At 35.7% G+C, this 15608-nt stretch overlaps 1 protein-coding gene across 1 annotated transcript in view; it reads right to left on the bottom strand.

Annotated features, from left to right (window-relative positions):
- Positions 1 to 15608, bottom strand: part of OTOG (otogelin) — a gene marked incomplete at its 3' end in the record, with an annotated part of 84024 nt that overhangs the window by 41742 nt on the left and 26674 nt on the right. The window contains exons 20-25 of the mRNA XM_083863970.1: positions 8111 to 8218; positions 3854 to 3992; positions 3435 to 3569; positions 2234 to 2380; positions 1527 to 1646; positions 548 to 664 (exon numbers count right to left, since the gene is read on the bottom strand). Coding sequence (XP_083720096.1) covers positions 548 to 664; positions 1527 to 1646; positions 2234 to 2380; positions 3435 to 3569; positions 3854 to 3992; positions 8111 to 8218 — 766 coding nt within the window. The remainder of the gene's footprint in view (positions 1 to 547; positions 665 to 1526; positions 1647 to 2233; positions 2381 to 3434; positions 3570 to 3853; positions 3993 to 8110; positions 8219 to 15608) is intronic.

The following is a 15608-nucleotide window of genomic DNA, read 5'->3' on the forward strand; positions in this document are numbered from 1 at the left end:
CTGATCACAAATCAGTAAAACTCAGAAATTTTAAGAAAGTCAGATACACATAAAACGTAAGAAATCAAAGTAGATGGAAAGCTCTTCTTTATATGCAAGTAGTTCATATTCTCTTCATATTATCAGACAATTTCACACAAGAATTTGTCATTTTTCCTTACAGTATCTTCAAGTCTTAAATGACAAAATTTCAAAGAAAACTGTCAATGCTAAATTGCTTATGGAAATATTACACTTTTACATAATTTACTCAAATTGATTCACATTTGAGTAGGTTTTCTAGGAAGGAGCTCTTCCCACCTGACACTGCCCATTTAATACATTTATTTATACATGCATGAAAAACATGAGTGCCATGTAACACATTTCCTGAAAAGCAAGCAAATGGTTATGCTTACACAAATAATGCTTGTGATTAAAAATAAAATATCCCAAACTGGGTGTATTTTTGTCTCCGTTAATTACAAAGTGCTTCATGTTGAAGAATAACATTTCTCTCTGGTTCCATGTTCACTTTTCCTTGATTATACACAGGACTACAACTCACCACTGGGTGGCAAGCTTCAAATGCTTCACTTAGCAGTATCCCACATTCCTTCTTGGCAAATGGCTCTCTAAGGGGGTTCAAACTGCACGGATTTCGAATGTCAGAGCTGTCAACACACTAAACCGGGAAGCAAAATGAAGGTGAGAAATCTTATTCATAACCACTTGGTGTTTTGAACTTGGAAAGCACATTTTTGTGCTTTTTATGTTTTTTTAGGGAGATGCAAAACGTGAAGAAAATGCATAATTTGTGAAACTAAATCAGGACTAAGATATAGAATTAAAAGCTAAAAGTAATGAAAAAGAACAGGAAAATTACACAATTGAATTGAATTGAAGAAATGTTTCACTGGTCTGAAAGCAGCAGAAATCATACACATACATCTAAGCAGAGGTGCCAAGGAGGCCCAACCTGCAGTACTTACACCTGAACAGTCTCCCTTACATAAATAACAAAGATCACTCAGACATTGTGCATTAGAAGCATCAGAAATCAGATCTTTTTACCCTAACTATTAGGAAGGCACATTTCTATGAACACCACTAGAAACATCACCTTAGAAAATGTTGTATTTCTAACTTACAGCACATGGAGTGTTTTTTTCTTTCCATTGCTGCACAGTAAAATATTTCCCAGCTATGAAAAATCAGCTAAACTATCAACACACTCTAAAGTGAACTTAAAATTCTTCCATTATAAAAAAAAAACCAACCCACTACTTTACTGTTCAAATGTAATCAAAAACATTCAAAAACATTTTTCTTTACTCTATAACACTCCAGCAAAAAAAAAGTGATTGTCTTTCCTTTAACAGATTATGACATCTTTGAACTGCTGAGATATTGTCGTTTGCATTGCTGCCTGACTGGTTCTTCCAGGAATGAACTTCTGATTTCATTCAAGATCAATTTTATGGTATAACGGGAAAAAATCCAATAGCAAAATATACTTGCAAGCACATTCTCTTTTTGCCATGTACCTCTACAGCTGTCCAACTGTTTCCAAACTCTTGTGAGTTTGTTAATTCAAAATTATCTGGAGTCCTCAGCTCATTTACTGTCTTCAAATCAAAATTTCCACATAATCCAGTCAATTCTCCCTAAGAAAAAAAAATTATATACACATACATAAAAATACATTTTCACAAGATGAAGTACTATCAGTCATGACCATTTTCAAAACTTGCATCTTCAGTTGTTTAATTACAAATCTGTCACATTTTGATCCTTTTTCAGCTAAATTTCAGTCAAAAGAATTCAGCTTTTCAATCAAAGTAATTCAGTAATAAAGCTATGGAGGATATTTTATTTTGGCAGTGTCACTATTATGCCCTTTCAGTTATGTATCCCCAAGCCTTTAAAAAAGGAGATGATCTTTTTGTTCAGAGAAGGGAGCTGTTAGCCAGTTATGTGGTTTTTCAAGCCTCAGCAAAATAACATCTGCTTCAGTCATGCAAGGAATGAGTACTGGAGAACTTGGCCCCAATTATATTTGTCTCTGTTGTTACAGAAGTTATACAGAAAAGAGAAACTAAAAAAAAGATAAATGAGAATTAATATTTTCATTGACAAAGTGGCTGAATGCTTCTTATTTCTGACAGTGTTCTCTGAATAATTATGTTGTATTTAACAAGATTTTCATAAATACCTCAAAGAAATGGCAATAAGAGTGTTGACTTTCACCTACCTGCCACTGATGACCCATCTGCACATGAACTGTTGTTCTCTGATCCCAAAGAATGGTGATATGTTGATCAGGAAAATGAACAACAGTGAAAAATCCAGCTTTCCATAACTGCATTTTTTGTAGGCCATCTATGTGACTAGATAAACTCTGTTCAAAACAAAACGAGGGAGCTTATAACAGAAGTATCTTCGTAAAATGTTCACTTGGCAGGAAATGAACCACCTAAATAATATTAACAACATGGTTCCCAGACATATCCAAAAACAGACAGAAGGCCACAGAGGGAGAAACACTTAAGCAAAAGAAGCCTGGATTTTGAACGTGAAGTGTATTTTATTTTAATGATTTTCCAATGCTAAAAGTTGATTTTATATCAAATTTAATGGACTGAAGATTAGAATGTTAATGATTCATCTCGGAGGTAGATGAATAGTCTTAAGGCTCCTGATTATGATATCCACTTAGTTATAAGTAATTCTGTCTCAGTCACATACTTTTTTTTTTTATATGGATAGATAAAAAAGATGCATGAATCAGCCTCTGGAAATAAGGAATTATCTAAATATGTCCCTAGATTGCAATCTTATTTACATGAAGCATTTTTCTCTCAATACACTAATAATCAGACTGCAACTTATTTGTAAGCATGAACTAAAATGCCTGGTTTAACTACTCAATATCTCAAACTTCCCTTCTCTAGTCAGTCTATAAACTGTAAATAGTACTATTTCTACTATAATTACTAATATACTAAACATTTACAGAATAGAGTTTGCAGTTTGGCCAAAACAAAAATGAGATTCAAGCTACAGAGGATATACCAGGGGCTTTAATTTGTTGGGATTTTTAAACTGTATAGAAATATTCCTCCTGTACATTCCTGACCTGACTAAGCTCTTAGTTCTAGTGAAATTAATAGCAAAACTCCCACTGACTTCAATGCTTCCCCTGTATTTCTCCTAAGATATTAAACAGGCTCTAAGTCTAAACAAAAGAGCTACAATTTTATAATCGAGCATTTTTGTCAAATATAGACAAAATTTTAAGGTTTCAATCAATCCAGATGTGAACAGCATACATTGTAAAGATATTTACACCTCTGCTACTGAAGTGGCACAATAAGTTCTTGGTTATGAAAGGGAAAAACATCCAGAGAAGTACATATGCTGCTTTTTGATCAGCAGCAAGAACTGAAACTTACTGGATTCCCAGTTTCATCATCAAATACTAAAAAGGACTTTCCAACATTAATGAAAACGTTTTTTCTGCAAATGATTCCAGTACTAAAGCAGTCAATATTCTCAATAATGACAGAAAGACTGGTTGAAGAAGTACCCTGAAGGAAAAAAAAACAAACGTCCACTTTTAAATATATTAATATAAATATGCATATTGTTACACAGTTCAATTAGCAGAAACCTCAGTGTATGTTTATATTATGTATGCTTCAAAGTCTAAATAATATCAGAATCCAAAAATGAAAAAACAGGAGGTAGGACTCAATAAAATGCACAGACAGGAAGTAGGTACAACAATAGATTTTAACAGGTTTAAATCTACTTTTAAAGATATAAATCCAGTTTTAGAGAGGTTTTACAAAAAAAAAAAAAAAAATCTCACCTTAACTAGGTAGACCTTACAAGTTCCAACGAAGTCAAAGGTGAGTCCATCAAAGGTCCTGTAGTGCCGGTCCCCATACGCCGTGCACATCGATGGGCAAGGCTGGAAGGTGCACTGGAATGATCCATGCTGGCAAATGCTGAAAAATGCACCACCAATAATGGGAATATCAGCTGCAAGCCCAGAAAAATGATCACAGCTATTGCACTGAGAAGCAAAGAAACAAAAGCTGTGCAAGTGTGAGGAGTGCAGACAGAAGCATTCTGAAATGTTGGCTATATGCAGGACACATCAATTAATTCTCTGGGAAAAAAAAAGTACATATTGAACTCAAACCATCTAAGTTTCTTCTTCCAGGAGAACTTAGAGGCTCCAGAATACACAGACAGCACAAAAAGTCTCAAAAACCCCAAAAAATATAACCAAGAAAACCAACAATACAAAACGTCCAGTGCAATGTAATACAGTTTATTCTCTAGTGCACACCAATAACATGTCACAAAGTGAAAGCCTTGTTTTCTGTACAAGCTGATGTTAGAGACAAAAAGTAGCATGTCCTGTCACTAGAGTCTTCATGCATTCTCTGCCTGAATGAGAATTTCACAGAATTACCAAGGAAACACTACAGTAGCATTATTTTGGTGTTTGGGTTCCTTAGAAGAACCACATTGTTGGACTTACTCTTTTTGCAGATGTCTACGTGTCATCAGCCCCAAACCCCAGGCTAACAGTTTAGGAGCTTCCAGAGCAGTTCAAGTTACGTCTATAGCCATCTTGAGTATCAAAGGGTTTTCACCACACATCTAGTGAATGACTTTTCAGATCTTGCTGCATTCCCTTTGCAGCATAAGAGAATAAATGCAATCTCTTTGCACCATGAGAGGCTTTCCAGCATTGGATATTATGCCTCTTTCTGAATCACCCTCTTGCAATCTAAATAACATTTTCAGAAATAACATAAGTTTTATAAATAATGGATAGAATTTCATTTCCTGCATCCACAAGTAATCATTAAAATATAATTTCTATGTTTCCAAATGACCCAGACACTTAAATTTTCCTTGATAAAATAGCAAAGCTGTTGCCCTGACACAGCTTTAGTATAGGAATCTTTATAAATGTAGGTTAAACTAATTACAGCATGTGATATAATTCTGATACATGCCTAAGTTTACTTTTTTTTAAAAAAATTCTTTATTAAATGAATGCTGAATATTTTACAATTGAAGTCTTAATCTGACTTATAGAAATACTGGATAAATCTCCAACATTTAACATCTCATATACTGAAGCAGCAGGCAGTATGAAGCTTTTTCTTAGTATAAATTTTTGTCAGTGTAACTTGTCCTTCATATTTCTGTCACAGTGCTGGCACACCACTCCTTCCAGAAGGGCAGCAAATATCTAGAAAAATCTAGGCAGCTCCAGCTGCTGGTAGCATCAGGTTTCCTCCAGTTCACTTAGCAATTAACTTGCACCTACAAGGAGCCGTTGTCCAGATTTTCCAAGACTCTGCTTATCCCATCACTGATTTGGTTCACTGCTTGTGTTTTGTATCACATGATGTATCAACACACAAAGCATATGGCTAAAATAAGTTAAAAACACAACATGTGAGAGGTGTTTGCTGTACCAAAGCACAAGAAAATAGCAGTAGGACTTGCTAACTGCAGTCACCTCAGAGCAGTACCAAAGGAAGGAACCTCATCAAGCTGATGGAGAGAGGGGCAAGCAGAAGAAATTATGTTTGGACTGGAAGACTGAATGCTGTTTCTCATGTTCTCCTGAGACATCAGGTTTTAGTTTTACTCTTGGCCTATTCAAATTCTTCTCCATGTGTTAACCTCTTAAGGGCCTGTGCAGAAGGCCCTTTACATTTCTTAACATGTAAAGCCTAGGGAGATCCTTTTGTTTTTTTTTTCAGGAACACATCTCTAGTCAGAAGGAAGGGATTAAGTGGTACACAATGTCTTTAAAGTCCTCTACACCAGGCTTGTTTCATACTAAGTGAACTAACATTTAGTTATCAGAATCCAGAGAGCCCTAGCTGGAAAAGCCGAGCTACCAGAACCTTCTAAACTTCAAACAGCTTTTTATGAAGTGTATTTCCAAGAAGTATTTAAGAATACAGGAGGCCCAATTCAGCAGTCCACAGAGTGATCAGGAGTTGCTCAACGATCTCAGGATGAGGACAGCAGACCAGCACATCTACTTGCACAAACTCATCTTACCTGCCACAGCACCCCATCAAAATGTTGCTCTGATGGGCTCACATTAGAACAGTTTATGTTCAATATTGCCACTACATGCTAAATATTTCAGGTACTTGCACTGAAAACAAAACCTGGGAAACCTAACACCACAGGTCAGTCAGACCCCAGATCTTGGGTCGAAAGTTTCCGTCAGTTTACAGGTAGTTTTGCCAACTTATGGAATTATTTTGTTTATCATATTACTATTCTATAGATAAATCAGATCAATACTTATGTTGCTAACACTACATCAAATATGAGTAAGATGACATTTAGTATCAACACACACTAATTCAATGCACCAACCCCACTATACGGTAAATTCTAGGAGTTCCTAAATGTGTTTTTGTTTGCACAGAAGCACTCCCATGCTTTGCACCTTTCCCTTAACATATCAGATAGACCCCTGCATGCACACTCAGCAGACTCAGAGATTTTATATTCTTTATATCAAGCAGAGCTTGTTGCAGACTCCTCCCTATTTGAGAGCAACTGATTGCCAAAACGCCGTTATCACTTAATCTGTCTTTGCTTCTGAACATGGAAAACTACAAAAGCCATGACAAGATTAAGGATTTGTGCATGAATTAATAAGCTTGGCCTCAGGGAAAAAAAAAAAAAAAAAAAAAAAAAAAAAGGAGAAGGCTGAATATCCAGTATCTTTCTGCCTGCACTGCTGCTGCCTTTGGTGAAGTCTCCTACAGATTAGATGGGATAAATTAGTTCTCTCTGATGCAAGCAATCCCACACCAGGTCCAAACAGAGAGGCCTTTGGAGACAATGGGGAGAACAACCCGGGTCGCTTTACCTGCCTGCCCAGTGGAGATGGCTTCTAAGTCGCTTCCCCAGTCGACCAAAGGGCTACAAATCTCTTCTAGAGCAGCTACTGAGGACCTGACGAGAGGCAGAGGAAGGCAGTCAGCACAAGGCTGCAGGGGACACCACATCCAGACAAGGCAGAGCCTGGTGCTGACAGGACGAGCCTTCCCTGGGCTGGGCAGGCCAGGAGCAGCAGCTCACCAGGGGACACCAGTTAAATGCTCCTGGTGAGCTGCAAGGAGGGCACAAAAAGAGGGAACTGCTCTGTTGGGAATCTGGAGGCTACACTTCTACCACAGCATCATGGTGCTTGGCAGGACAGCTGATTTTTCTGAGGCTCTGGTAAGACAAATAGCACTGCTTAGTGCCAGCCTGCAACATTCAGCCATAGTCCGAGAGGAAAACAGGCAGAGATTGTCAAGAAACGAGCTTGTTTCAGGTAGGATCAGGTAGGTGGGGTGTATTTTCACATTGCTGAAGCTCATTCAAATAGCAGTAAATCACATCCTACTGAGAGTGCTCAAGGAAACCTGGCAGGGTACGTGCTGCCTTTACAACACTGGATAGTAACAGGAGCAGGTGTCTGAGTGTGTTTAAGTGATCCTATCAAGCCTTGTCTATTGGACTTCTCCCTCTGAACGCTGATTGATCCATCAGTTACCCACACACACAAAATCAGTGACCAGATTGTCAATTTCTTTGCTCAGTACATGATGTTGCTCAGTACTCCCCTAATTCAACATGGTAGTGGATGCACATTTAAGGAGACAGGGTTATGTTCTGGTCTCTAGACTGCTCAGATTCAGTGCTAAATGGGAAAATGAGTAAGTAAAAAGCTTTTGAAAAATGTCACTCAGGTGTAATATTTAAAGGATTTTACTTGTACTTTAGGAATGCTAGCCATGACCTTGATAATAAAAGAGTTTCATTTTCTAAATCAAGATTTTTAAAAACTAAAAAGATCCCAAATCACTGTTATTTTGTCATGCAAAGCACTTTGGAACAAGAAAACCTGAACCAGTTTTAATAACTCTTTGAAGAAATGTAAATATGAAGTCAAAGTAGAAGATTTAGATAATCTGCTTTATTTATGGGAAATTTATGATTAAAACACATGAAGAAAAAATAAACAACCTACAAATACACAACTAAAGTGAACTCATCACTTAAATAGATCTCCACTTACCATGTATGACAGGAAGAAATTACTTTGTCGCCTGGAAAATATTCCTTTCCTTTCCATGAGCATGGACATTCATCTGCATCCAAGCAAATGTCCCCGTGTTTCACAAGACTATCAAAAAAAGAACAAAAAATACACATTCAGCAGCAGTATAGCTGGTATCCAGATACAAAAATATTTTCCTAACCTTGAAAGTTACCACCAATTTTGTTATTGAAACACAAATAATATTTAAAGTCTTCTGAAACTGAACAGGCACAATTTTATTAATAATTGTGCATGAGAAATTTGATATTCTCTTTTTACAGGTACCTAAATATTTTATCTTTACTAAGTGCACTTTGGTCACTAACCCTATAAAGACTGACTGGTTAATATATGAATTTTAAGGTCAGGGAAACTCAGAATTTCTAGAAATATTCTAAATTTCACCAAATTTCTTGTAACTCAGTCAAATTACATTTAACTGAAGCCAAGAGATAATCCATGAGATGTGAGAGCCATTACAGCCCTTTGTTCCAGTGGTATGTACTCTTACTATACAAAATTAGTGGCATATTTAGTCTAAGGATTTTTAAATTAGGATTTCTTCTTATCCCCTTCCTTTCTTTCCCTAATTTAAAGAGTTTTATTTTGCTGCAGTTATTCTATAGCTGCAGTTACACCTCTTGCTCCATGAATAATTTAATCAATACCAAAAGAGCTATCCAAGCTGCACGATATTATTGTTTTAATTAATATTTCTGCATGACAGGCACCTTCATGCAAGCAATTACAAATACACTCAATTTTACTGGCAGAAGTATCCTCACAGTATTCAAAGGAGATTTTCATTATAACACAGCTAACCACATGCATAGCTATTTACAGTTCAAGACTAACGCTATGAATTTGTGCTTACACACAACTCTAGACAATCAGAAAAAAAAATAGGAAATTAAAAAAAGGGAAAGTGAAAAAGACTACTTTCATAGAGAAAGAGCAGAAGAATGTTTGCTCAGCAAGACTAAACAGAGTAAATAGTCCTAATTTTAAAGTAAAAGGTTTGTGGCTTTTCAATAATATTCAGAAAATCTGAAATTAGAGAGATAAAGAGATCTCAAGCAGATTCTACAAATAAATGTCAGGAAATATACCAGAAACATTGAGTTATTTTATTAAATAAGCTATCATTTCACTGAGCCCAGAAAAACTGCACTTCTTCCAAAAACCAATTCACTTTTTTTACAAATATTGTAATGCTGTTGGATAAGCAAAGCGATACCAACATGGGACCGGAGGGTCCCGTAACAGATAGAACAGCTGTGATGACAAATCCATCTCTCAAATGAAAGCTGTGAAACTTGAACTCTTGACAAGCTGCAGCAGTGTCTTTCACTCCAACTGCTGCAGCCCCAAGTCGTTTTGATCCTGCCCCATTCCATGCAACACAAGAATCTAGAGCAGCTAACATGCCAGCCTCAGAGTAAAAGGATTCCTTACAGGCACCATGCAGTCTAGTATTATCCTTGTTTCTAATGTTTAAAACCTATTTATATTGAGAAATAAGCAGTCTCTTCAAATGCTACTTTTGGGCAGATAATATATTTTTTTCAAGTTCAAGTTTGTTTGGAATTCAAGTGCCTCTCTGTAGTAATACAAAAAAATTACAAAAATACAAAGAAACTTGTAGAAAAACCTGTACCTTTTGGACAGGTTTTCCTGTGTTCCTAACAGATTCATTGTTCCTGATGTTTAGCACAGACAAAATACAGCATGGACAAGATGTGATTGGTGTGAGGCACATCCATGACAAACAGGGTAACAATAATGTTTTGTTTCCCGCTATCCAAAAGGAAACATTTCATCACTGAATTTATCACAGGGCATTTTATTTGCTTGTATTAATGAGTTGGTAATTTGTATTCGACAAATTACACTGTACAAATTTGTAATTTGTATTTGACTCTTCTTCAGTGTGCTATGTATCAGACAAATTAAATTTACAGCTCTGTGAGGCTTATGAATGGGAATATGCAGAACACCACAAACCCTCTTCCCCCATTAAACTGAAAACCTGTCATTTCCCTCCAGGGTAGGTGAAGTGTTCTTTGTAATCTACACTTATTTCAAGCATTGTATCACTTGGAGACAATCAACTGTGAGACTGCAATTCCCACTGGTTTAAAGCTGCTCAGAACTGAACAGGGCACATTCAGACACAAAGAGATCACACTGACAAGGTAACACTAAATGCAGGTTTTTCCTCACGTTATTACACTGGATTAAAAAAAAAAAGTGATAACAGCTTTCTCTCTTGTAAAGCCAAGCAAATGGATAAGATTTCAATGATCTAAGAATTTGCCACAAATACTCTACAGAGAGGCCTTGCACAGCTCCTCTTTGAAGTATCAGACATGTTTTCTTGATGCTTGTACTTACTGTCCAGCCTACAATGAACTGCAAAGACAACTATCCCACTTCACCTTGCTGAACATTTATTTTCATTATTATCTCATTATTATCTCTACCTTTCTGCATTCATACACAGAAATATGTAAATAATCTTGGTAAAGGCACCACGAGAAGTTATGTCACTTGTAACTCATCAAACACTCCTTCACTTCTGCAAAGATCACAAATCTGGACCAAAACAATAAAAAATTGCTCTCCCAGCTTCCAGCAGAGAAGTTTTGAAAAGTCTTTCCCTCTCTCCTGCAACAGCCTACCATCAACTGATTTATGCAGCCACAAGTTTTTGCCACAACATTAAATTTGCTCTCTGAAGGTTTCACGTATCATCCTACAAAGGTCTGTAGTAGAATTTAAGGGAAGCAAAAAATAAACAAAATCAGCAGCAGGGAGCATTTGACTTGTCTAACCAGAAAACAAGAATAATTATGAGAGAAAAATCCAACACTAGTAACATTACTGTGGTACCTAATGCCTTCATTACAATTCACTCACTGTCTAGACAGGGAGAGTTAATATATTCTGGTTGACTTTTCTTTTTTTTTGTTTGGGGAGCTTCTTAAAATCTTTTTTTCTCCTTCCCCTGGTTTATTATACCAAAATAGTAAGTAATTTTGTAGAATGCTTGGAAGGTTTTCATTACTCTCACTACACCCTTCCATCTTTCTGTGTTAACAAATGATTTTGATGCTTTAATGGACATACTCAGTTTCTTTTGCAACTTCACACTGGATTGGAAACCTTCCTGCAATCAGCTCCACTACGAGTACCAGAATTTCAGAAACTAACTCTGAACATAATGGAAGTCTTCCTTTGAACTAAGTGACTGAGTTTACTATTTCTCTTCTTAAAAGCAAGTCAGAAAGGAGAAGGTAATATGAAAAGATGCTCAAGAACCTGAATGATAGGGGTGAAATTTTACCGTCAATTAATACAAGTACAGGAAAAAAAAATAGGTTTATTTGCAGCTGGTGTAAACTAGAAAGTAGGAGACCAAAAGCGTTTGTAATTATTGCAAGAGGAAATAAGGAACTCCAAAATGTATCAAGGAAAGTTGCAAGTCTGCAAAGCAGAGGAGGATGGAAAAGAACTGGATCATCTTGCAAGGGCACTGCAATAGATGTTTTCCTTGGAAATGAGCTCCTGCACCTTTAGCATGCTGTGTCTATTGCCATCAGAAATAGCAACCAGCATAAAATCTGGTGTGGATAAATATTGGTTCCTGAAACACCCAAACACAGGAACATAGATGCAGTCTTCGTAAGAGAATTGTATTTTCCTGAGGAAATAGTCAAGTCATAGCCACAATGGGATGTATCCCCATGACGGTTAATCCTTATTACCCTGGAAAACATTAAATCTCAACAGACCTCTCCCAAATTTCTGCCTAAACCAGAAGTTCAGGTTCATTAAAACTACTCAGCCTGATAGCAGCAGCAGGGCCATCCAGAAGAGTGAGGTTTGGACACCACACAATTTTTATTTTCATGCTAATAATAACAGTAAATAATGAATTTAAACTGAGGAGCAGTAGGTCTTCTGAAAAATGATACTAAACACACACCAAAAGCACAAGACTTTGATTTAATCCAAGGAGACTTATTTTAAGAACATAACATGGTCAATGTAATTACATTAATAAAGATTAGTTTTCTAAAAATATTTGAGACTCATCTGTGTCCTTCCCATCTTAATTCTTCATTAATAGAGTTGTTTGTCCATAGGCACATTTATAAGATGACAACATTCATTGTTTTCGTTGTGAAAATTAAAAAGTGATGCGTTTTCTTTTTTTCTTTAATAAAACCTTCCAAGAATGTGTTTCAGCTTGTTATGTATCACTTGATATATAGCACAGAAATACAATGATAATTTAGAAATTTTTAGAAGAAAAATCTGGCATGATATTCCTTAGCTACAAAATTTCATTACAATTACAGGATACCACAGCTTTGGATTTACTAATTCTTCATTCATCTAATTTAGGAGAGTAATAAGTGGTGCAAAAAGAAGGAAAGCCATAAAAATTATGTTAGTAAAGTTTTAGCACAAAAGATATTCTTCTGTGTCATAAATAATAAGTTGTCTCCAGAGAGTGGGGGTGGGAAAAAGCAGGACGGTTTTTGTTTTTCTGAAATGTACATATGAAAAAAGTTTGTCAGACATCTTGCTTAAAAAGGTGGCCCGCATAGTTGTAAACAATTAGACATATAGTGCAAGGAAAAAAAACTTCAGTACAATTGCCTTGAGTTCTTGAGGTTCAAACAGATTCAAAGGCCATAAAAATAAATACACATACTCATGAAAATTTGGAAATTAAAATTTCAAAATTCTGCAAAGTTAGCAGAGACTGCTTGATCTAGGTTAATTTTATAGTGGTTGGTTTAACATAGCTTTATAGAGAGAACAAAAACATAAAAGGGAAAAAGTGATGAAGATCTAATAGGCAGATGTAACAGAAGCAATAAAAAACATTACTATTTGTATTTGGGACAATATGTATTTCAAACTACTGACATAACTCTCAGAATTTCTATTTGTTATTCATATTTAGAGGCTGGTGGGCCTTGGTTTTCCCAGCAAGATGAAATTATTATGAAATAGACATGGAAATTGCTAAACATTTCAGCTAATGGAAATATGAATGGATAACATGATCTAAAATAAATATTGATGTATGTTATTAAACAATCTGACCAAGTTAGTCCAAATGAAAGCACCTGGCTTCAAAAATAGGACAGGGCTCTTGTTAGAATCATAGAACCATTTAGGGTGGAAAATAACTCAAAGCTAATTAATTCCAACCATTATAATACCCCCACAAAACTATATATATTGCAAATACAGCACAAATGTTACGCTGAACACTCTATAAAGCATAGATCAGTTAAATCCAACTCATGCTGAAGTCAAAAGGTAAAATCCTGTCAATGGGGGAAGTGAGAAAACACAATTAATTCCTTCAGGAAAGTGACTGCTTTTCTTGACAGCAACACTAACAGCAGGCTGTAAGCAACAATGAACAGAAGCTGTTTTGGAGATCATTGCTGGTCTGACTGGAGACCATGAAAAACCAATGGAATAGGACAGGCACAAACCAGCATATGTCCATTTGGAGCAAACATGTCACACAGCATCCAGAAATATAGGAAAATGCTATTGTTTATCCCCCTCCTTTTCCTTTACCCTGCCTTTTCTCCTTGTTTCTTCTGCAGTCTGATGAAGGATTCTGTCTCTATGTCAAATCATGCGCATTTGGTAGAGTTGAGGAGGAAAAATAATTTCATTCATAGAAACACAGAAGCAGAAAATGTAATTCAAATATTGTACTTGAAAAAATACGCATTGAGTATTACTTTTTTTTAATGTAACATAGAAATATAGAATATTTCCCTTTAAAGGGTAACAGATGAAAACCAGTAAAAAAACATATAAATAAAGTCTTTAAAATTAATTAATATATCAGGCAAAGTAGGGTGAGAATCAACATTAGAAAGTGAGTTCCAGGAGAATTAATGTTTGATTTCAACAGCTTCTAAAATAGATGGAAAGTGCATCATCAATTTTTTTACCTTAAAAGCTGTAACCCATAGAATGATCTCCTGTAAATTTAGATATTTACTGAAGCATGGTTACTTGCATCTGATTTACTGGCTGCAGAAGAAAAAGAATGAAGCACAGCTGCACTTCAAGTATAAAAAGAGAAGTAGTGAAGTATTTGAAAGAATATTTCAGACTCCAGATACCAGAAAAATTGACTGCAAAACAAAAGTATTGCCCCCTTGAATGTTAACACCACTTCTGTGAAAAGAGATTCTTTCCTTTCCTTCTTTCAAAGGAGGTTCTTTTTGTTAAGCACCTTTTAGAGTATCACTGAGGAATAATGACCCCACTAAACAGATAATTTCCTCCTGGAAAAAATGTAGTTTCCTAAACAAACAGGTATTTTAGTTGTGACATATTCCCTTTACTTCACTCACTTTTTAAATTATTTTACCTAAATCAACAAATCAAACACACTGAACTGATTTTATTGCTACTTAAATCAGCTTAGCTTACAGGTAACAAATCAAGAAAAACTGATGCAAGATCTCAAACAGGAACAAAAACATGAACAAAGGAATGAAACTTACTATTTCAGGTAAAGGACTAATGTTAAGATCAAAGAAATTCCATGGCTGTTTTACCCTTTTAAAGAGGACAATGTCACCTCAGTTTTCTATTTTACCAGTAAGTACTGACAGCCTAGAAAAGGGATTTCAAAGTTGCATAAATTCACAGTGCATTGAATCTTGCACTGCTTGAAATGACATGAACACAGGACGAGGTACTGTATAAAGGTAGTGGTATTTTACCCATTTTTCTCTTCCAAAAATTTAATTAAAATTTTTTCATTACTGTGCTGTACTGGCTCTGACTAAGTTGTTCAATCTGCAGCATGAATCACTGCAGTGTGAATTCAGTGACTGACTTAAAACATTAGGGCTCTTCATATCCAAATTCTACCTAAAGCATATCTTACTAAAATTTCTACACAACTAAGATTCATTACCTAAATAAAAAACCTGCATTGTTAATCCATAAGCATAAGTATCTCACTTTTCCAAAAGCACACCAAAACACACACACCTTTAGGATCATCTCAATTTTTCCTAAAGCAACCTCAAATAAAAACAAACATATAAGCAATATAGGATCACTAGAGCTGAATATTTAAAAGATGTCAGTTTTGACAAGTTTGTAAGTGAATTTAATTTCTATTTCATCAGTACAGACTGACATTCCTAATTCAAACCCTTGGCTTGTAACACTGTTTCCTAGTTCTGCCTTAAGCAGCACTGAGGGTAAAATCCTGAAACACAAAAAACTCTCTCGCTTTGCATGTCCTCAAAAAAACCCAAAAAAACCCAACAAAACACCACCAACCTAAACAAGCAAACAATCCCCCAAAAACAAACAAGAAAACCCTAACCAAAAAACCAAAACCAAATAATTTTGTGCTAGTACCTCTACAGGCAATATACTGTAGAAAAGAATTGAGTTTGCCAAA

Source organism: Zosterops lateralis, assembly GCF_965231275.1.
Source record: "Zosterops lateralis genome assembly, chromosome: 6".
Classification (NCBI taxonomy): domain Eukaryota; kingdom Metazoa; phylum Chordata; class Aves; order Passeriformes; family Zosteropidae; genus Zosterops; species Zosterops lateralis.